The sequence below is a fragment of the Balaenoptera acutorostrata genome, unplaced genomic scaffold (genome assembly GCF_949987535.1).
Source record: "Balaenoptera acutorostrata unplaced genomic scaffold, mBalAcu1.1 scaffold_1067, whole genome shotgun sequence".
In the NCBI taxonomy this organism is placed as follows: Eukaryota; Metazoa; Chordata; class Mammalia; order Artiodactyla; family Balaenopteridae; genus Balaenoptera; species Balaenoptera acutorostrata.
The window spans coordinates 1-23611 of NW_026646223.1; the positions used below are offsets into that span (position 1 = coordinate 1).

At 39.6% G+C, this 23611-nt stretch overlaps 1 protein-coding gene across 2 annotated transcripts in view; it reads right to left on the reverse strand.

The window, feature by feature from the left end:
• Nucleotides 1-814: 814 nt before the first annotated feature.
• Nucleotides 815-23611, reverse strand: part of LOC130706856 (estrogen-related receptor gamma-like) — a 52224-nt gene continuing 29427 nt past the window's right edge. Inside the window, exons 2-3 of one of the 2 annotated variants that reach the window (XM_057539525.1) lie at nt 9562-9977; nt 815-898 (exon numbers count right to left, since the gene is read on the reverse strand). In XM_057539525.1, the coding sequence (XP_057395508.1) occupies nt 858-898; nt 9562-9977 (457 nt within the window). In that variant the 3' untranslated portion in view covers nt 815-857. Of the gene's footprint in view, nt 899-8452; nt 8649-9561; nt 9978-23611 lie in introns of those variants that run through there. The other variant, XM_057539526.1, reaches the window with a different exon arrangement.

Sequence of the window (23611 nt, forward strand, 5' to 3'; positions counted from 1 at the left end):
GGTGTAATAAGAGAACTCCAATGACCAGGCCTGTTGAATCCCAACAACTTAAAGCAACTTCAAAAGAAACTTAATTAATGCCCTGTGTATACTTTATCACTTCTATGATGTTATCTAAATTTATCAAGTAATTATCAGAAAAATGAATCATTGCCTTGGGCTTTACCAGTAAAGAAAAAAAATTCTGACCCATGCCACTGAACGCCACCCTGCCATTCCTCACAACCTGTCTCACAGCTTCCAAAACCTGAATTCTAACAAGTAACAAATCCTCAGGATTCAAATCATATTGAGACATATACTCCTGCAACTGATTACCCAAAAAAGTGACCCACATTCGCACCAATAGGAACTTCAGACAGCAGAACTCTCATCACTCAATTTTTTTGTTTTCTTTCCTACCTTTAGGGTGAACATTTTAGTGTATCCTAACTGGATTCAGCCAGAACCAATTCTGAATTTAGGGGAAGAAGGATTTTATCATGTAATTACTTTAACATATGTTAAAGCATGCACTTTGAAAAATATGAAGTACAATGTATCTTTCCTAGTATTTGCGCTCAAGCATTTAATATGACGCTCTGTAGACGGTAGCCATTCTAACAAGGTAATTTATTGGTTATTCTCTGAACGAAACAGCATTATTTGTCAGGGCTTGGTTCTGAGTGAGGGAGAACCAAGAGGAAAGAATGAAAGCTATTAGAATGTTAAGAGAGGTACTGATACCTTTTCTTGGGAGTTCATCTTGTTATCAAAGGACAGCCTCCAGCCTCTTCATCAAAACAGTCATCAGATAACACTAGGGTGACCTGCGTGCAAGTCCAGCTGTCTGTAGGCAAAGTATCAGCCACACCCTACTACCGAAGAAGTCCCATCACAGATGCAAAAATCCACCTAGCTAACAGACGAGAAAGTAAATGGTTTTTTTAAAGAATTAATTGGAACTGATCCGTGAAGTCCTTCCGACCTGAGCATGTGAACAACACAAACTTTCTTCTCACCAGTGATTTGCTGGAAGAACTGGTGTGGAGTGCTGGGAGAGGTTGTGGATTTGACCAGTGGTAGGCTGGGCCAGGCTAGGAAAAGAGAATTACTCGCCAACAAATTCCCTGGAGGAAATGGCAATGCACGTGCTTCCTTTCCCGTAAGAAAATGACTTTATCCGGAACAGGTAAGTATGGATGGCGCAGGTGGACCAGGACAGTGGAACCACAGAGGGCACCAATTCTCACGCCAGCTCCACCTACAATCAGCACCTGGGAGTCCCTTTCCTTCCTGGCTGCTACTTCTGAGGACACTGGCTCAGGTGAACCATGGGAAATGGATTTTATTTTCTGAGTACAGAGGGTTTTATTTAAGAAAAAAAAGTTCACAGAAATTTAAAAAAGAGAGAGAGCATAGCCTCTTAAGTATGCATGTGTAAAGATAATCCAGAATAACATTCGTATTTTTTTTGATTCTATAACGTAGGCCGTATCAGAGTAGAGTCAATGGAGAATATACTAATATTACAGATATATTAGAAATTTAGTTAAAGTGTGAAAATAGAACTAAGTTTAAAAAAATTACTAACAAGCTTGTCCTTTTATTAATTGTAACTATTGCACTTTTAAGAATTAGCGATATTACTACATTTTTTTAATAAATAAAAATAAATGCAATATCATTTACCAGAGGATCATAAAATGCATACTATAATTTCTTCCCAACCACTGTGAAATAACATAGACAGTAGAAGAGAGGGTCACTCGTTTTGCAAATATATTGCTTAGGAAAGTGAATTGTGTCTGCCTAACTTGACTAATTATCCAATCTCACTAATTTGACAGTGAACTACAGTTGGACTTTTTACCATGGCATAAAAAAGTTTCATTGCAAATTCTTTTCCTCCTTGAATGCCACTGGCATATACCCCTTACATGGGATAGGTTCCTATCTACTGTCACCCAACTGGACAACATACCCTTTCAGGAGGTTAAAATATGTTGATTTTAAATGACTTTCAAAATACAGTAACATAATGCAATGTGTTTAATAAACATGCAAATGATACCAGAGATGCTGGTGTTGCAAATGTGAGTTCCTAACATCTGAAGGACAAAAAAATAGTGGGGAACATTAAATTTTCTTCTCTTTTCTTTTCCCTGATCAAAGACCAACCATGCAATTTAATCTCTGAAAATTAATCACTCTTATTTTATACAACCAAGATCCAACTTTTTGTCAGTGACTCTAAATGTTACTTTATTTTCACTTACATTGATTCTGTTTTCTGATTAACTGGCTGATACACACATGTGTATGTCATAGTGAACAGTGAAAAGAGGCTAGAAAATTCTAATTCCTGGAAAAAAAATATTCTGAAAACTGAGATAATAGGCTAAAAAATATCATCACGATAGAGACCTTGCTTTCAATTTAAATAAATGATATGCATGCAAAGCTGTCCAGAAAGTCCTCTGATATGAAAATCCTGGCAGTCATTGTTGCCTACAAGGAAGATGAAGTGAGGGTGTTTTAGTCTAGCAGCTACCCAAACTAGGGCCAGCCTTCAAATCTAGCCCTAGGTTTGTTTTGGTATGACCTCAAGCTCAGAGTGGTTTTTATGTTCTTAAACAGCTTAAAAAATAAAACAAACCAAAATTGAGTACATGACAGAGAAGGCATGTGACCTACAGATCCTGAGATATTTACTATCTGTTTTACCCTCTGGTCCTTTACAGAAGAATTTTGCTACCATTAGCTCTTCAACAACCTCAGAAGTGATGACAATTTAGGCCAATTCCTAAAGGTCAGAACAAACCATGAAAAAGGAATCACTACTCATTTATCCTGAGAAGTGGGTCCACTAAGTCAAAACTGAGAGAGATCAAACTGTAAACTGTGCTGTTTCCTAAAATATCAATTCGCATAATACATATTCTTTACCCACAAAGAAAGCCTGCAATACTAAATTTTACTATTAAAATAAACACTGAAGCTAACAACTAAAGTAGCAGGAGAATAATATTTCTCATTGATAACTTGGCAACATTCATGCATTTCAAAAACTCAGACAAAATTGGCATCACATGCAAGGAAAAGTGGACAAGTCAGTTAAACATAACAAAAGCAAGCTCGGAGTTAAAGCAAATGAGGTTTAGACAATATTTCTTTTGAAAATATCACCTCAGTATTTAATTTAACACTGCATCCAAACTGATAATCAATGAGATTTGTTAAGTCAATTTAGACAATTCCATATTATTTTGAATTTTAATTTTAGAACATATTCATTTTGAAGATGCTACATACAAACCGGGATAGTTATTTTCTCTAAATGCTATTTAAGTTGAACAGATAATACCTTATTATTTTCCTTGGTAAGGTTCATATGATGTACAGACACTCCATTTGTAAGTTATTTCCGCCAGTGCTGCAAATATTCTATTCTGAGACTAAAATAGCACATGATGGCAAAGAAAATGCTACATCCAGGAAAGGTCCTCTAGGACTAAGCCATCTACTTCAGGAAGGAGTCAACAATTCAGGGTGGAAAATAGCAGACACATAGACTGTGCCCATTCACCTTGAGCATATGCCTTCCTCCTCTTAATGCCCTATGATTAAGGTGAGATTTAGGCTCTTATCAGTGTCACCTTTGGACTCAGACTAGGAGGGCCCCCCACCCGAAAGCCCTGGGCTTTAGAAAGTATCATGGTGCAAGCCCTTCCACAGGCTAAGGACACAAGCCCCGTTTGGACCGCATGATCCCCAGTACCCGGGACTCCTGAATTCCCAGGATAAGCCCCTACAAACCCCGTTCCAGGACCTGCGTGGCCCTCTCCCCTGGGTCGCTCCTCTGAAAGATGGCCTGGGCTGGACCGCAGTGCCAGAGGGCACATTACGAGGCCTGTGCGTGGTCAAGGTGCAGCTGTTAGGAAGGGGTGGATGGGCCTTGGACATGGGGGCAGGGGTGTCCACACTACGTACCAGACATGATGGAAGGCAGAGGAGAAGGAAGAGAAATGGGCTGGGCTGCAAGCTAAAAGCTGGCTCTCCTTCTACTGCCTCTTTCTGACACAAAACTCCTAAGAGTCTAAGAATTAAAAACGCCAAGCTAGCCTCCCAGGCCACTGTGAAGGCGTATTTGTCAAATAAGAGAACAGAACATATTTGACTTAGCAGTTTGTTATCTTAATTTACAAACGCTTACATATTTACATACACAATAGGTGGGTGTACACTGTCTCAGGTCCCACGAGCATCCGCAGTGGACTTGGTTCTCATGATGGTCCCTCCTAGATTTCACGCTGCAAAGACATTCTGCTTTTTTATTTCCTGAATCCCATATTCAAAGCTTAATTGGGATATTTTACTCAAGTGATAAGATTCAGGTTCCCTTTCTGATTAACCTAGTTTCCCATCCACAGTCACAGAAAAAAAAATTAATAGATCACCACAAAACTACATAAAACCAGGGGAATTCTCTGGTGGGCCAGTGGTTAGGACTCGGTGCTTTCACTGCCGAGGGCCTGGGTTCAATCCCTGGTCAGGGAATTAGGATCCCACCAGCCGAGCAGCACAGTCAAAAAACAAAACAAAACAAAACCAAAAAAACTATATAAAACCAATCAAATTTCCAATCGGCCCACCTAAATGCCCTCTAATATAAAAGGGCACTATTGTGAAAAATGGCTACAGGGAGAGAAAGTTTACTATCAGAGCAAAAGGGGGGTAGCTGTGAGCTGAGAAGCTCACAGGTCCTTCTAGTTTAGCATCAAAGACATCTATTTGTCCTAGAGTATTTGAACCACCCCGTGCTTGAATAGTCCAGTCATACTGCCAGTATCAACCAGAGTCAATCAATTATTGAGCCCTTACTATGGGCCAGGTGCTTTGATAGTCTCTTCATTTAATCCTTACCACCTGGGGAAGGGAGGCACAGAGAAGTTATGGCCTCTCAGCAGGTAAGTGGCTAAGACTTGGACCTGGTTTTATATGAATCCAAAACCCATGCTAGAAAGAATATCTTAAAAAAAATAATCTCCTATTTTTAAAATATATAATATCCTTTTTAAAAGAGGGGGGAATGCCATATTTCTAGCACAAGAATGAACGGTTGAAATGGTTATATTAATAAATATATACAATTTATTTTCCATATTCTTAAATAGACATAAAAACTTCACGGGGCTAGTGTTTTGTGAATTAAATAATGAAACATATATTGACTTTGGGGGGATATAAAGATATTTTCCTTCTCTTACCTCCTTAATAAGAATCCAGGGAAAACTCTTAATGAGAAGGTACCACAAAAAAAAACCCACAGAAGTTCCCACTCATTTATGAATTAAGGCCAAACTAGAATTAGAAAAAAAAATCAGAATAACGATATCACACACAAAAATTAATAAGCCTAGAAAATGACAATGAAATCATTGCTGCCATTGTAACCCTGTGGGATGATAGAACAGTCAAAATCCTCTAAAAAGTTTTTGGTCAGGAAAAAAAAGAAAAGAAAGAAAAAAGCAAACTAAAACCTTCCAAAACTTTGACTTTTACTTAAGTGTTGACCTAATTCAATAGTTTTCCAATGATAACTTGGAAACAGTCAATAAATAAAATATGCCTTTCTGGTTGACTTTCACTGAAATTTATGATTAATTGCCTTTCGCAACTAGAATACCACATTCAGCTTTGAAAAGAACAATTCTCATTACTTTTCGCAAGAGGCGCTCTGAATATATGTTCTTTTGGCTCTAAATTTAAGAAGTATTTTGTCCAACTATTAAAATGTATTGCATATTGGATAACCAATCTTAAATTATTATCACAAGAAATAAAAATTCTAAAGAGGAAATATTCCCATGACTATGGCTTTGAATATATATGTCCCTTAGTCAAGTCAATGAGACCAGAACCAGGCAGCCACACTTACCCCCTTGGCCACAGCGGCTATGAGATGGTGGGAAGACTTGTTCTTAAGGGCAGTTGCATAATCCTTTCTCATTCTGCAGGAGAGCTTTAAGGGAGGGAAGGGAAAGACTACCATCGGTCAAGGAGAGTTTGGCTGCAATGCTGCCTCAAGGCATGAGAATGGATTCTATGGTCCCTTCCACATCAGACTAAGCATCTGTGATGATGCAACAGATTCGGCCACTTTCAACATCTTCCGAGTTGAATCGCTATCACTAGTTGGCCAGAGGAAGGAGGGGCCGTTCCAATCTCCCTTACAATTACCGCCCTAATTATTACATTACACTTTCACAATTTAATCCCTTTATTTGCCTCACTGCTTTTTGGGGGCTAAGTGAGTATCACGGCGTGATGCCCGCTGATGTAGCTAGCAGGGTAGCAGGGCAGCAGGAGTGCCACCCAGCTGCCAGCTACAAGCACAGCCAGGTGGGCAAGCCCAGAGTGCTAATCCGGACAGTGACATGTCTGCTGCTCAAAATCCTTGAAAGTTGCTGTCTCCAATATGGAGTAGAACTGAGCACTATACATCAATGCCAAGAATCACCCTGTGGTTCACCCTGTGAGGCTTTTGGTAGCATTTCAGCATCCTAAGGAAGAATCAGCGATAGAAGTGCAATTGTTCTATTCCAGGGATCGCTCGGTAAGTAACTATTGCACGGCTATTAATAGCTAAGCGATAGGATTTCTTTTTCTTTTTCTTTTTTTTTAAACAACTGTCAGGAAATGTTTTCACATAGTTGTCCTATCTTTGGAAAACATACTGAGGACCACGTTGTTTCAATCCCCCCCCCCTCCCAAAACAAAAAACTTTGGTATTCCCTCAAAGCAGGAGACATTTATAGGAGGAATTCACTGCAATCCACAAACCTTTGGGAACCAAGCTTTCACACAGTGTTGCTAAGCTGAAACTCAGGCCAGCACAGTGCCAGGCCCACAGTAGGTTTTTAGTCAATATTTGTTGAGTAAATGGGAGTGATTTTCATTTTGAGACCATTTTGCTTATACCAGCGTACACAGTGTTTGTTAATTTATCCCCAAACACTCCCTTATCTTTGTGTAGTTAGACCCCGAGCTGTGTAAACTGAATTAACAAAACCAAATTACTAACAGTTTAAATCTGAGATGTTCTGTAGCATCCATATTCTAATACTGTTGGACAATGGGTGGTAGGAACCCGAAGATTTGAAGTGTGTTTTCATTCTCAAGTTTTGCAATCTAGTAAGTAGGCTGAAGAGATACTTTCAAATGCCCCAAAGTGGGAGGAAGCTTTGCATACAGATCATCATTGTTTATTTACTCACTTTACATGTGATTTTGTATTTCACTTTATCCAGAAGCATTCCTTGAGGTAGGTATTAACGCCTTCAGTTTATAAATGAGAAGAAGGAAAATAAAGATCCAGTGGATGAAGGATTTTTGTAAGAAAATGCGAATAAAATATGGCTATGGTGATCAATTAAATATGAAGATACAGCTATTAAAATATTTAGGTAATTCATACATACGCCACACTAACTTGGCTTGTGTTCTTCCGTTAAAACTATGAAAGGCCGTGAAAAGATTAGGCTGATAGATCCACTCTATTATGTAAGAGTTATGATATCTTGAACAACTGTGCACTTTAACTCTTTAACTGTGTATTCATCAGCCATACATCAAGGAAGTGATTATGTAATAGACAGCACAAAAGCAATGGGAGATGGTACCACCTGTTCCACTCAGGACAATCACTGATCTTCAGTGCTACTGGGTGAAAAGACTTGCCCGCCCACATGCTCGTAAAAGGAAAGGGTAGAAGATTACTCTCTGTGCTCATAAAGGGGTTCAGAATCACCTTTTGTTAAAACATTTAGAAGGATTAGAGTTTAACAAACATCATCTCCTTTGCACTTTAAAAACCAGTAAGCATGTCACACAGTTATTAAACTGATTTCAGTTATGTCCAACAAGGGACCAGTAGACGACAAAGAAGAGTTGTCAGCGGTAAATCAGCAGCAACACGGTAATAGAGCTGTGGTTCTCAAACTCGGGTGAGCATCAGAGTCACCTGGAGGGCTTGGCAAAGCACGAATTGCTGGGCCCTCCCCCAGGGATTCTGACGGAGGTAATCTGGGATGAAGGATGGGAATCTGCATTTCTAACAAATTCCCTGGTGATACTGAGAGCGGCCACACTTTCAAAAGCACTGTCACAGAACACAGCACAGTATAGTGCAGTGGTTCTTAACCTCGGCTTTAGATGAAGCATTAACTAGGAAGCTTTCATAAATCCCCGCTTGCCCTGGCTGCACCCAAGGCCAATTAATTCTGAATTTGGAGGTATGAGCCTAGGCATCAGTATTTTTTTTTATGTCTCCAGGTGACTCCTGTGAGCCTGCAAGGTTGAGAACCACTGACATGAGGGAAAACACACTTGTATCTATAACTGGTTAAGAAGATACATTTTGGGTATTTTTGTTTTGGCCATGCTACGTGCTTTGTGGAATCTCAGTTCCCTGACTAGAGAGTGAACCCGGGCCCTCAGCAGTGAAAGCGTGGAGTCCTAACCATTGGACCGCCAGGACATTCCCAGAAGATACGCTTTGTAAACCACGGAGCAGAGCAGAATAGAATCACTGGTGTGCTGGGGATCCTCAATAAACAATGATTCTTTCCTTCCTCTATTTTCTTCCAAAGTGTATCACAAAGGATCTAAACAAGTGAAATGTAATTTTCTGTAAGATATATATCTATAGCTTTGAAAAGGAGCTGAGTTTTGTATTTGTGGATTCCTAGTTTAAAGGGTCACATACAAATTTTAGTCATGTTTTTCTACATTTTTCGGTGGGAAATAATATTGTTATTTATAAATCCGGAGATCTATAAAGGTTTGGGTATGTCTTACATACGTTGGAAGCATATTTTATATTTTGGTACAGTTTGGAAGCTTTTTCATACAAATTTATTAAAAAGGTGGGGAAAGTACATCCAACCACAGGAAAAGAAGGAAGGGCGTAGAAAATTAAATTTGTTTAGAGACGTGATTCTCAAAAGTGTAGTTCCTGGACCAGCATCAGCATCGTCTGAAAACTTGTTAGAAATATAAATTTTCAGACCCCCTACCCAAGACAGATCTAATGAATCAGAAGCTCTGGGAGTGGGTGATCTGCATTTTCACAAGCTCTCCAGGCGAGTTTGATGCACACTCTACTTTGAAAACCACTGGTCTAAAATATTTATCATTTCAGCTATACGAAGAACAGAAGAGGTAAAAGCACTATTTGTCCAGTGTGCATCGGTTCAGTGGCTATGCAGACCCCCACTGCTCTAATAACAGCTGTGCTCTTTCAAACTCCACCCATAGCTTATTATCATTCCATCTTTAGAGCTTGATAGTAAACGCGGAATTGATAGGGAGCATATGTGGGGATGGGGGGGTGGGGGGGTGGGGAGTCTATTCTACAAACCCTCCACTATCTATTTTCATCTATTTCTATTTTGTACTCAAGATAGAATTAAGAATGCACAACTTGACTAACAAGGGCCAGAACCACGAAAACCAACCAACCAACCATCACATGAGGCTGGAGGAGGGTGGGTATCGCCAGGTGCAACCCTCACTCACCTTGAATCGTCCTCTTGAAGAATGCCTTGCAGGCTTCACAGGATGCTACCCCATAGTGGTACCCAGACGCGATGTCACCGCACACTAAACACAGTCTCTTGGGCATCGAGTTGAGCATGTATTCGCACTTGGTCTGGGGGTCTTCAACAATGGTGCTGGAGCAGTCATCGTACAGTTTCCGGACAGGCCCACTACCTCCTAGGATAGGAGCAGAAGGGTAGAGAGGTGGCGAATCAAGTCCGTTCTGATGGCCATTCATGGTTGAACTGTAGCTCCCGCTGGCGTCTGAAGAGCCACCTGGGCTGTGGTGGTTGACGCTGTCCGTCAGGGAGGCCGGGCTGGAGGGTTCCGTCTTGATGAAGGACGAACAGCTGGAATCAATGTGTCGATCTTTGTTTGACATTCTGCAGAGAAGCCTGAGGTTTAGGGAGGTGCAAACAGAGAGAGAAAGAGGAGAGAGTGTCAAACACAGATACCAAAAGAGGTAGAAACAAAGAGAAGGTGAAAAAATAGAGAAAGTGAAAAAAAAGATCGAAAGGAGAAAAAAAAAAAAGAGAGAAGAATTCATACGTTAAAGACATTGCTCTTTGAGAGTGCTGCATAAGAACTAGGGACTACACATCATTCTCTAGTCAATATCTCTTGTTCTACAACAAGGTAATCAGCATAAGGGCGTGACAGGGTTACATCAAAGTGCCCAGACAGGCCATAAACAAAAGCTCTAACAGATCCAGTTCCTTTCGTTTTACCTTTCTCTTCAAGAACCACTGTCAATATCTAAATCAACTCTCTAGATTCTAAATTTAGCCTCAGAAGAGGAGTAATTTGCAAAGTCCATATCACTTCTAAAATTACCCTTATCCTCACTCTACTTTTCTCTTCCATTTTCTGATGTTGCAGTCATTTTATTATGAGCAGAACTAAACTTTTATTGTCAAGACCGAACAGATGATTCCTCAGCTCTGTAATTACTGTTTGTCAGCACGCTTCCATAAGCATAACTGTGTCTTTTATTGATCTAAGACACACAGGGAATATATCCTCAATCACGTTGCCTCTTTAATTAAATTGCTCTATTTCCTAGACATTTAGCGATACAGAAAGACATCAAGGATAAAATGCTAGCCAATATTTAAGGATTATTTCCTAGAGCCCACAAAACAGTGAAATGATCACCAGCATTGATTAATAAATATGTACATGTGTTTACATGTGTCCGTGTCTGCATGTGCGATTTGCCACTGTTGAAGAGAGGAATCACTAAAAGCCATTTGAGCCTTCAGTGTACCTGTGAATCCATAAACCTGATACTTCATATTCAGCAAAGTAAGGATGTATCAAGTTTTGCCCTGAAAAAATGAGATTTGCGATGGTCTCTTTTTCTCCCCTTCCTTTGGTCTTTTAACATCATACCTCCTAAAAGGAAATATGATGAAGCATCTAATCTAACAAACTCTCTCTCTTATCTAGAAGAAACAGACTGCCCCTCTTACTTTGTCAGACCCGTAAGTGATTAAATTTCGGAAGAGGTAATTAGATGAAAAGATATAATTGGTCCTATTTTCTTTCCGGTTCGCCATAGTGCAAAACCCCTTTTAGCAAAGTCTCTAGGAACCTTCTGAGAGCCCACTATAGAAAGAAGAGGTGACAGTTGAGAAACAAACTTAGATAATTGCTTCCCAGTGGAAAGTTGATTTATGGGAATCTCACAGGGTAATGGTCATTCACTCGAATTTGGGGGAGTAGTCACAGGATAACCGAAGGGATGCAATTATCTCTTTCACTATAAATCTAATGATATTTTATCACTGCACAAATTTCATGCTCTCCTCCGGGTGCCCCCTTCCCCCACTGTTCTGTTACTTTCAAAAGAAGAAAAATATGGTTATTTCCTATCAGGGAATGTTCACTGAACGGTTCCGAGAAGGCGGTCTCAAGAGCAAAGCATCCAGAGCAAGAATTTGCCTCTTTCCTAACAGATTTCCCATTGGAAGTTTTGTGCCTCTTTCTAAAGTAAAGCAAACTCAGGATGTGAAGAAAGCAAACAGGAAGGAGAAATCCACAAAAATATCTTCTTGCTTTCGCCCACCCACTTGTGTTGTCCTTTCATCAAGAACTAGTGAAAGAAAAAATAGCCCCCTCCAGCCTGAACCGGGCGTCCGCTCCCTCCCGCATCTGCTGCCTTGTCCCCGTCACTGTTAATGAGCTCTGTAATTAATAGATCGCTCTCCTTGTCTCCCAGCTTGCACCCTGGGCTAAGCACTTTTCCTCAAGTCAACGTTTGAAAGAAAGCGGGTCGGCACTGACTTACAGCAGCCCTGCAAATTCCTTTTAATTTAAAGCACTTACTCTACCACTTCACTTATTACCTTATAATTACTGGACTGCTCGCACATACATTATGATCTTAGACTACAGTTAGAAGTTGTTAGGGTACTAAAACACGGTCGCTCCCCTTTCCTCTCTCCGGCACTGAATCTCTCACAGCCACGACAATGAACTCTTTCGCCATCTGCCTTCGAGGCACCATTTCTTAATCATTTTTTCTTTTTCCCAAGGAGAGTTGCTTTGCTGCTTGATCACAAAACAGACCACGCTTTCCCTGGGCCTTCTTTTCTCTCTCTCTCTTTTCTTGGATTGTCTCTGTTCAATTTTATCCCAATTTTCTTTCCCTCGGGCGTTTTCTCATGGACTTCTAAAATGTGCAGAACTCTTGACTGAGAAACAAGGCCAGGAATCACCCTCCTATTTATGGAAGGGTTATTTGCAAAGTCACCAAATGTTTATGTGTCAAATGCATGTTGTTAAGGTCTTTGAAAAATTGGGTGTCTCCAGCCAGCTGTCTCCTCGAAAATCTCAGCCCCTAACTTTGCAATAATCTGGATGGAAGCAAGAAAATTCAGGAAGTTCAAGTGGTCGGGGAAGCCTTTGGACAGTGGCAATCTCTTCTACACAAGTCTGGCCATTGTAGCTGTAAAGGAAAGTGAACATGCTGGATCGGTGCTGTAGGTTTTCTATGTTTCTTCTCAGACATGAACTGCTTCCTTAATGAATACCTTTTTGCCCAGTGGAAATAATAATAGAGTTGCCATTTATCAAGTGCTTACTACATGTCAGGCATTGACCTGAGTACTTTCCAAATATTACCTCATTTAATCCCCAAGACAACCTTGTGAGGGAGGTATTACTCTTTAGGAAACAGAGCCTCAGACATCAAACAATTTCCTGAAAGTCATACAGTTTGGAAGTGGAAGAGTCGGGATTTCAACTCAGGGCTGACTCCAAAGTCCAGTGCGGAAATGTCCTGAAGCCAACAGAGAGTTTTTCAAGGTGTTCACTGATGATTTTAAATAGCCAAGCACAGAGGGGTAGAGCTGGCACACACAGAGGCTCTATGACATTCACACTCACCCATGAGTGGAAAAGTGGCTGAAGAAGCCACCACGCTGGCTACAAGGCCACCCCGTTGAGTCACCCTCCCCAGGGTTTGGAGTGACACCGAAACAGAATCTGAAAGAACACAGTTGTCTCCTAATTACTACTTAGCTCATTACACTGAACATTTCCTAGACACCATTACATTATACCCTAAAACTACAGTGGGTCTTAATTCTCTCCCTCTCTGTCTCTGAAATTCTACAGCTCTATTATTCAAGCCTGAGATATTCACAACTATCTATAAATTCAATTGTCAGCTGGTGGGTTTTATTCTAGACTTCACTTCAATCTAAAATTAGAGGCACTAAAATTCACATTAACTCTAAGAGGAATGTAGTGAATAAGACTTTATTTCAAAAGAACACCTTTTTGTCAGAAAGAGCCATTTCCAAGATGATGGCTTTATCTGGAGCCAAAGAGAATAAGCCCAATTCCACATTGTGCTGTTAACGCAGAAATTTTAGGTCACACTGGATTAATAAAAATCTAAATTTAGTTAAGAATTATGAACAGAAATAACATGTGTTGGGAAAATGTGGGAAATATTTATTTTAAAGGCTCTGTAGAGTTGCTTTTATTTTATTATTTTAAGAGAAATGATGGGAGACACAAGGGAAAAAGAGAAGCAACTTTCTAAAAATCTTCTCTGAGTGAACACCCTGAGAATAAACTGGACGGAGAAACAACCATATCAAGAACAACATTTATGTTCTTTATAAGAAACTAAATTTGAGGGATATAACAGCTTTCCAGAGGCCAGGGACATTGCAGTGCTTTAGAAAGTATTTTCAATACAGTTTGAGATATAGTCTTCTGTATTCTATATATATTCTATATATGTTCTATTATATATATTATACATATATATACATTTATATATAAATTCTGATGATCCTGCTTCAACATAGGAACTTCTCGCCCAGCCTTGCTTAAGGGTTAGCAAGAGTAAAATTTATCTTTGGTGTTAGATACTAATGACCAGGCAGATAAAGCTTCTTGGTTGCTGGACTATTTAAAAATGTAATTTTTGACAGTTGATTAACTGTACGTACAGGTGTTCATGTATAGGGAGAAAGTGACAGACAAAAAGAATAAGAATCAATAAGTTGCTGCTGGAGGGGGAAAACAAGATAATCTGTAAGTTAATATTCCATTTATATTATAATTATCAAGCTTGTTTTCAGAGAGGCTACCTAGATCCAGGTAAATGTATGACTGTGAGTGAATTGCTGTGAATTTCTGGGCAATGTGTAGGTGTCCAGAGTGGTCTACATTTCCCAGAAGGGACTTAAGCCTACGTTCCATAGGCTTATATATGATTAAATATTATTAACCCTTTCACCAAACTATTGGGTTGCCCAAAAAGTTCGTTCGGTTAGTGAATACGTTGTTCAACAGTTCTTCGTGAAAGTTAAAAATGTGTCTTTTAGTTTTACCTAAACCCGAACGAACATTTTGGCCAATCCAATAAAAGTTTGTAATAAGCAGCTGCATTTCATCTTTTGAATTTTATACCAAACTTGAGTTCATTTGCTACTTTATTTCCCTCCTAAAAAAAGTGGTGCATCAATGCAACACATGTGTACAGATCTTCTTTGGCCTTCCTGATTTTAACACCAAGGAAAGATTTTTTGAAATTTTATTATACCTATTTCAGTGACAGACACCTAAATAGGCTAAATAAATGACAACTAAACAACTCACTAGTTTATTTTCTTCCTTGTCATCCTTAAGGGCCCGAAAAGGTACCCATCATCATTATAAATTCCAAACACTTTATCAATTTATATCTCAAAGTTTTACATAACAACAATGGAGCCAGCAAACCTGCAAGCTTACAAATATGAGAAGACAGAGAGAGAGAGAGAGAAGACAGAATCCTTAGTTCTCTCACTGAATCAGAGAATTTCAGGGTTGGAAAGGAAGGTTATCGAAAGTCCTATCGCTCATCACTTAACCTATCCAAAGTAGGAATGAAGTTATAAGGATTGGTCGGTTTTCTACCTGTCGAAATCACCAGATTGAATATTTAAGTATTTTTGTTTCAAAAAATAAGAAGCTTTTATTAGCCTATAGGTTTTGGGTTTTGTTTTAATGCTTTAAGAAGAAAACCTCCAAGACTAAGGCAGCAGCTCCCCGAGGCCCAGGCTTCCAAGCTCATGACCCCAGCAGCTCCGCTGGCAGTCTGAGTTACAACTCCAAGCACGCCACTTTACAATGAGCTTTTTTTTTTTCTCTCCTGCTTCAACTAATTGCACTCTCGTAAAGTGGCAAAATGTGAATCACTTAGTAACAAAATGGGCACCAGCTGCTATTGTCAAAGAATGGTGATGCTGAAGAAAGAGAAAGCAACCGAATGAAGTGTCATGTCAGAAATCAACGGTGCAACGTGTGATTTGAGAAAACATGACTACTTTACAGAGACAGGGTGTCATTATGGCATCACAGTAATACGCTGCTTTGACAACTGCTGGGTCTAACATATCATCATTGCATTAAGGTACACTGGCTTAGTTGGGGAAGGAAGAGAGAGGATTTTTTCTTTTAATAAGAAATATCTTCAGGTCTGCCTGGTTAACCTAACAGAAGGAGACCATTAATTGTAAAGAAGGAATTGTAAATCCTGACCCACACGCCAGAAAGATTAAAACACATGCGCACATATGCACACACACTTAGATACTATTTTAGGTCTTCTTTAATAAACGTGGAGGCCCATCTAATGGAACAGAGGTCTGCATAACATGATCACAATGATTTAGTGATGCCGCTTCTTGATTCTTTGAACAAATAACTTGTGCGTTTAGTCTAAAAGACTCTTTGCAACTCACTCTGTCAAGAACCAGAGTAAGCAAACAGCTCCCCACAAAGCTGATGCTTGAGTTGTTGACAAGAGATGTAGCTAAGTTGTGTGGGAACCAGGGGCCAGCTCCTTCAAGTAACAAATCGGAGCCTCTATCTAAGCTGAACGCTTTCCCAGTTCTGTCAAGGGCCACGCGTGCTACACTAAGCAAAGAAGTTTAGGACAAATAAAAACAGGAGACTTGGAACTCATTTCTGGCCAGTCGTTGAAAGCACCCCAGGAATATAATTTCATACCTAGGGCTAAACCATGACCAGGAAGGACCTTGCTGAAGCCCTATCTGCTTTTAGGGCTCCAGTGTTCAATTTTGCTCTGAAATTAGGTTGGTCGACTATCCTGATTTAATCACTGAAGTCTCATGTCCTGGGACTTCCTTAGTCCAGACAATCCAGGATGGTTGGCCATCCAATCGGATATAGAGAAAGACCTATAAAACCTTGTGCCTTTCCTCCTGCTGTTGTCCCTAAAACAAAGGAAGGGAAATGGATTCCATTCCTTTTCAGCAAAGAGAAATGCGCTATTCACACTGGGGGTGTTCTAAGTGTATGCGTTAGAAAGTGCCTGCATCCTATCTTACTGTATCATTCCAGCCAGAGGCCACTGCCCAGTGCCTTGTTAAGCTATCCAGACTATTTTAGATGTAGGAAATTGCAATTGCTTCAGTTTGCGTTACCAGGTGATTTCTGATGCTTCCTGGTTGATAAACTTTATTAATGGGAAAAGAAATGGTCCTGTGATATCACAATGTGTTGCTCATTACAGTTGTTGACAGTTTCTGTATTGAAGGATTTGATCTGATGCAGGAGCGCTTACTAGTGTAATTCATCCTTAGCTTGTTTTCTTGGACCTATGTCAATCTGGGGGTGCGCCTCCCTTGTTTATAGCTCTAAATACAGTAAGCGAGCTACTGGCAAATCAATAAGACTGTTAAATGCATAATAATGCTGGGTAATTGCATACATGATGTTTTGCATAATTAACCGTCTGAGCTTTTCTTTAATATAATGGGCTCTCATGTAATATAGAGCAGCTATAAGTCTATAAAATATACACAGTTTATATGAACCATGATTCTGCTTAAAACTCTGGCTAATCACCTACATTGGCTTTGAAGGGAGAGCTCTCCTCCACTGCCAAGTCCAAATCAATTCTTATGACATTACTTTACAACTAACATGATATTTAATTGATGATGGCTATTAGCTATTATACAGATTGCACTCAAGGACTGTAACAGTAGGGGAAAAAAATACCATTCAGTTTAAACAAACTTCTGCCATGTAATCAATATTACTGAGGCAAATTAAGTGTTTTAACAAGTGTGTATATTTGCCCTAATGCGGCTTAATTAACTATATCCTCACAACTGCCCAAGTCCAGGACACCTATGGATATTAGAAGACAACGTCAAGAACTGTCTAGTCAGCGACTCAGATGCACAAGAGATGCAAAACAAGCATTTTATCTTCAATCCCTAAGGACAGTTCTTTCCTTACACAAGTTACTCCCCTGGGACCAAAAGCCAGAGGCCCAGAAGGGCTTTAGAATCGTGTACTCTACATCTTGATGTAGGAAATGCCCAAGTGTTGACCGGATCACTATCTCCAGGGTAGAGTGAAACAGCCCTGGGCACAAGGTGGGGACCCTGCCAGAAAAAAAAACGGTGAGTATGGGGTAAAAAACTACCTAAGATCTAAGATAAATCATCAAAATGAAGCTTATGATATATGCTGAATGTAACATTCATTCGGTCTTAGAGATTTACTACGCCATGAGCAGACCTCCTCTGCAATAAGCTTTCTAGAGAAAAAAAATAGTCTCCTCCTTCTACAAATCTCTGGTCTTTCAAACAGAAATATGGATCAATAAAGTTTGCTTGTGTTCAGACAATTCCGTTTTCAAGCAGTCAAGGAGCACGCCGAAGAGAAAAAGCCGACACGCCAGCGGGGGGACTGACAGCTAAATGAAGACCTTCTAAAGGCATCTCGCTAGAGGAGAAATAAACAGACATTCAACTCATAGAAAGTCTATGCACTGATCTTTACAAATTAAAAATCGAATATAGATGCTTTACACACACACTCCAGTGATGGAGTTCACAAATCAAATCCAGGTCAGTGAAAGCTCAGGCTGCCTGAATCTCCCTTTCCTATTCTCTTTGCTACGCTGGAAGACGAAATAAGAATGCTACCAGGAGTTGATGTAAGGATATTGAGATCATCGTATTGATGTCACCCTTTACTCATTAAGAAAATGTTTTGCAAAAGCAATTACAATGACCAATAAGCCAGCTGCCTCCATAGATATAGGCCAGTTCCTCTGGAGTGGAACTCTGAAACATTCCCGGAAACTGGGTGAATCACAGTGGTGAGAAAGCTGAGCTGCTGAGGAGGAATCACCGTTGAAATAAAGGTTACTTCGAGCATATTGGAACATTTCTATGTTAGAGAGGGAGATTCATCGTACCGCCACAGATAATAAACCACATCTTTCCCTGTTGGACAGCGGTTAAACTATATTTATACTTTTAACTTAATAGCTTAGTTTGCAGTAGTTAACATCTGGATGCAAAAGCAGCTGGTCTGGGGGTGATCTATGATAGCAGAGGTTAACATGATATTCTGTTGGTACGAGGTGTTGTTCAGCTGAAGTAGGAGAGTTGGGGGGGCGGTGTGGAGGAGGGGAAATCAGCTAATTATTAATCCTAAGACTCCTTCCTCTGTCTTCTTTCTTTAAAAGAAAACATTTCATTGAGCTAGTTGCCTGAAGAGAAGGTGAAGCTTAAACACCCAAGCCACTACTTGCAGGCAATGAAAAATAACATATATATTTAATTCAAGCCATGGAAATGACGAAGGATTTGTTCTGCAGCATTATGGGTTTTGTAAAAGAGATTATTCAGCAGTGGGACACCATCCAGCGAAGACAATGGAAGCCACAGAGAGGCCGGGATTTCAGATCGGAAGGACTCGCTTGTGGTTTTGTCATTCAAAGGTCCAAAGATAAACGTGCAGAGAAAAATTTCTGACTCTTAGTCTCAATTCTGAAAAACTGATTAAAAAATGTAGGACACCAGGGTTCCGACACCTTGTCTGTCTTCTCCTCCATTTCTCAGCAAACTGTGTCTTCTTAACAGCGCTAGAGGGAGGAGCAATGTGGTTCTAGCCGGGGACCCAGTGCTGTGTGACCTGAGGCCGGTCTCTACCACACTCTGACCCTCATCCTCCCTGGTCAAATGGCAGGATGCGCCCACGTGCTTTCTAAAATAACTGCTGCCATTAAAAAAAAAAAAAAAAAATTCTACTGGGTTGGCCTAAAAAAAAACCCAAACGAACTTCTTGGCCAACCCAAGATTTTACTCCAATAAAACCCATGCTGGCTTGTGACTCAGATGAGACTGAGAGCAAGGGCTATTGCATGAAAGCACACTTCCCAAACTTCCTTTTGTTTCCTTGGCTGCTACTGCACTTAGCCAAGTTTCACGGTTAGGGCAGTGCACGTGTGTGTGCGTGTGTGTGTGTGCGCGCGTGCGCGCGCATGTACGTGCTTCAGGAGAAAGAAAAAGTACGCAGCCGACAACCTGCTACATAACAACACAACCACAGCAACTACAGTCAACTGAGGAATCCTTCCCAGCGGGTGACCGAAGGCCAAACAGTGCCACGATCATCTGGTGGGATCCAGGAAGCAGGACTCTTGGTTTTTTCCTAGAAATGGTTCTCTTTTTGCTCATTACGTTTTTGGTGGGAGGCGTTGGCAGAAAGGGCAATTCTCTGCAATCAGCGTTTAAGTGAATGTTTGTCCCAGTGTGTGACACCACGCTGTCAGCAAGCAGCGGGGAGCCCTTGAGTTGTTACTACATTTGATTTGACTGCCAGTAGGAAGCTTCATTTCTACCAACTGTTAGTTGCTCGCTCAAAGAATCTTCGTTTCTGGAGTGATTTTTTTTTTCCTCCTCTCTTCTATTTCCTTTTCCTTGACAGGTTGTGCGCCCAAATGCCACGTGGATGTGTCAGAGGCAACTTTAGTTCTTTTCTCCCGAGCTGGTCAGACCTGAGGGCCTGGCTGTAAAGAGTCCACCCAATGTGTTTGGAATTTCTAGTCTCTCATTTAGATTCTCTGAACTTTAATTCACATTTCCTAGATCCTCACCAGGTCAACACAGACGCAAGCTGGTTCGGCCACATTGTGGTCACATGTTTTTACTTGGTGGGGTTTATTTTAGCTGATGGAGCAGACATTTCTGCAGCTCTTATCAGCCAAAAAGAGAAAAAAAAAAAAAAAAGGCTTGTCACTCACCTTTTCGTGCAATTTTGTTGAAATAACTGCTCTTTGGGTGACTGCTTCCGACACCTCTAAAAATTTTTCTGATTTGATAACTTTACTACTTCCCGTGAAAGCTTTTCTCTTTCCAAATAATGATTTTGGTAATTAGGATTCTCAGATAGTGTCTCTGATAAGAACTTCTGACAGTGAAAAGCATCTTTAGAAACAACAAAAGCATATGCATGAGTAAAAACGGTGGGGAAAAAAAGAGAAGGAAAAATCCCTCAGAGATATTATGAAAATTCAGGCTGAATGGAAAATTAATTAACACTAAAGAGCTAAAACTGTAATTAAGAAAAATTTCATTAAGGAGAGGCAGGTGAGTCTGTTTTTCTAAATATGACAAGGTGCTGTGTAAAAATAAAGTAGAAGCAGGTTTTGGGGAGTGGAGCACGAAAGCCATGTCTTTAACCAGATCAAATTCTCGAAATTGGCTGTCAAGACAGGATTGTTGTGATTTATACCCGTCTATCAAGTGCATGAACAGAGAGACTGAGAGAACAGAAACAAGCTGCTGTCGCTTCCATTCGCAAAGAACCTTTAATTTCCACAGCACCATCTGTTACCAAATCTAATTCACATTCCCCCCTAATCTGGTTTAGTTCCATAATACTAATTCTTCCCCAACCCCTAGGAACACAAACCACCCAAAAAAAAAAAAAAAAAGGCTGTGGTTCTTGGTGAGTGAGAAATTGAATATTACAGAGTTAAGGTGTAAAGGCTCTGGTGACTTAAGGGAAGCATGCTCTTCTCCATTAAAATGTCTTCCTGGTAAAGGGATTTGTTTTCAACCAATGCAGAGATACGAAATTGTTCATATTTGGGGTAAAAAAAAAAAAAAAGCTGATATAAAAGTAGGCCGGGGACACGAAAGCAGAGGTTGTCATAAAATACAATTGTCAAGTTTAGTCACTTTCAGAACTGGCTATAAAATCACTTTGTCATGGTTTTCACATAGAGAAAGCCTGAAACTGTAATTTTGTTAAGGAAACTGAGAGTGATGTATAAATTCAGAAGAAGTAGAGAAGCCTGGGCGGGGGTGGGGAGGGGAAGCTGGGGGGAAACCTAGGAGGAAATGAGAATGGCAAAAAATCATATTTAATTTAAAATAAAGGGATGTATATGGGTAAACACACATCCATCTCTCCCAGTCCGAGATTCTATTAGCACATAGTTTTGATTCAACATCACTTCTGCTCTTAGCCAATATAATAACTGGCATTCACAATAATGTGGAGCTATAAAATTATAAAGTGCTTTCTGCATCAGAGAAAGATTAAACTACACTCAGTAAAGATTTACTGTTAAGTGTATTTTATTGCTTTCTAACTCTGTGAAAATTTGTTATCTCTAAAGGCAATAGTACACAAAGATCCACAGGCATACATTACAAAATGAGAAAAGCCATTGTTTGAATCCTAGGATGAGAAGTTTTGATTACACGTTTAGTCAACTAGCTTACTACCTAATTCTTCCATGAATATTAGAAGCATTACCCTTTTGATCTCTAACCCAGTCACATAGAACACTAGCTGGGTTACAGGATATCAACCCCTCAATGTCAGTAAATCACTGGAGAGGTTATGATCAAAATATTTATTTTCATGATAGACATGATTATCACCCATAAATACATTTTTTGTAGAAAAGACTTTAACTTGTAAAGTCCATCACCGAACTGGTAGTATCTTTATACCCAATTTTAAAAATCCTAAATCTGTTATATAAAGATGTATATTTTCAGGAAAGAATCTCTCATTTTACTGATATAATCCTCTGATTAACTAGGTACACAGATATTTTCAACTATTAGCAATAATAAGAGCCTGCTTTTTAAGAGACATGGTAGATTATGAAAGAAGATAAATCGTTCAGGACATTGTAATAAACAAGAAAACTGGAGACGAGAATAAATATGCATATACACACACACATGAGCATATATATATATATATATATATATATATATATATACGCATCCTATAGAAACATCAGTGGGTGTCATACACACATATCAGTGATTAGGGATTCTAAAAATGGTAAAATATAAAATAACACAATATTTTCAATATTCATTAAGGAATATGCTAATTCTGATATCCCTAAATCATACACAGTAATTTGTACTGTATAATTTTTAGAGTTTCTAATACAATTGCAAATTAAAGAGACATTTTTGTTTTCTTCACACTCATAAAAATGGCTGACATTCCAAGACTGACAACACCAAATGCCGGTGAGGATGTGGGGCAACCAGAACTCGCATACATTGCTGGCAGGGTATAAAATGGTACAACCTTTTTAGAAAAACAGTTTGGAAGTTTCTTATGAAATTAAACGGACACTTACTACGTCACAACAATTCCCTCTTAGATATTTACTAAGAATGAAAACATATGTCCACAAAAAGAACGATACACAAATGTGTATCATCACTTATTCATAATGGCCCTAAGCTGAAAACAAATCAAATATCCATCACTGATGAATAGAAAAACAAATTGTTATTATATATATGTTTGTGTTTATGTGTATATATGTGTGTGTGTATATATATATATCCTGGTCAACAATAAAAAAGAAGCAAACTGTGATCGTCCACATACAATATCAGAGATACCCTGGTGAGCAAAAACTAGGTAGATACAGAAGAGTACTTACTCCAAGATTCTGTTTATGTGAAGATCTAAAACAGGCAAAACTAATCTCTAGGGACAGAAATCACCAGTGGTTGCCTGGAGCAAGGGGTGGGGAATGGCTAGAGCCATTAAGGAAATTTTTCCTCCTAACACTTTTTACTTTGTTTATACTTATGTCTAAACCATATTTTTGTATGTGTTATATGGATTACTTTTGTCAAAACTCATCTAACCATGCATGGAAAATATGTGTTTTGTTATGCGTAAATTTTATTGATAAAATTGATCTAAAGAGAAAATTTTGAACAATAAGTTTAAATATAATGGGAATTCCCTGGCGGTCCAGTGATTAGGACTCCGCACTCTCACTGCTGAGGGCCTGGGTTCAATCCCTGGTCAGGGAACTAAGATTCCACAAGCCACTCGATGCGGCCCCCCCCCCAAAAAAGTTAAACATAATAACTTTATATTACTAGAAGTTTCTATCGATTCCTATGCCTTGTACCAGGTGTTAAATAGCCAGACCTAGAAAATTCTTCATCAACATCTAGCTGTACTTCTGATTTACACACAAGGACCCAGGGGATCAGGGAAGAGAGACAGATGACTTATTCAAGGACACCCAGAATTAGAGGTAGAACTCAGTCCAAATTCCAGCTTTCCATCTCTGAGGCCAGATCTTTTTCTAACCTATTAATGGGGCAAAGGATGAAATCAAGATTAGGCCCATAGTGAATAATAGTCTACTGATCTGAATGATAACCACCCCTCTGTATTCTGTTTT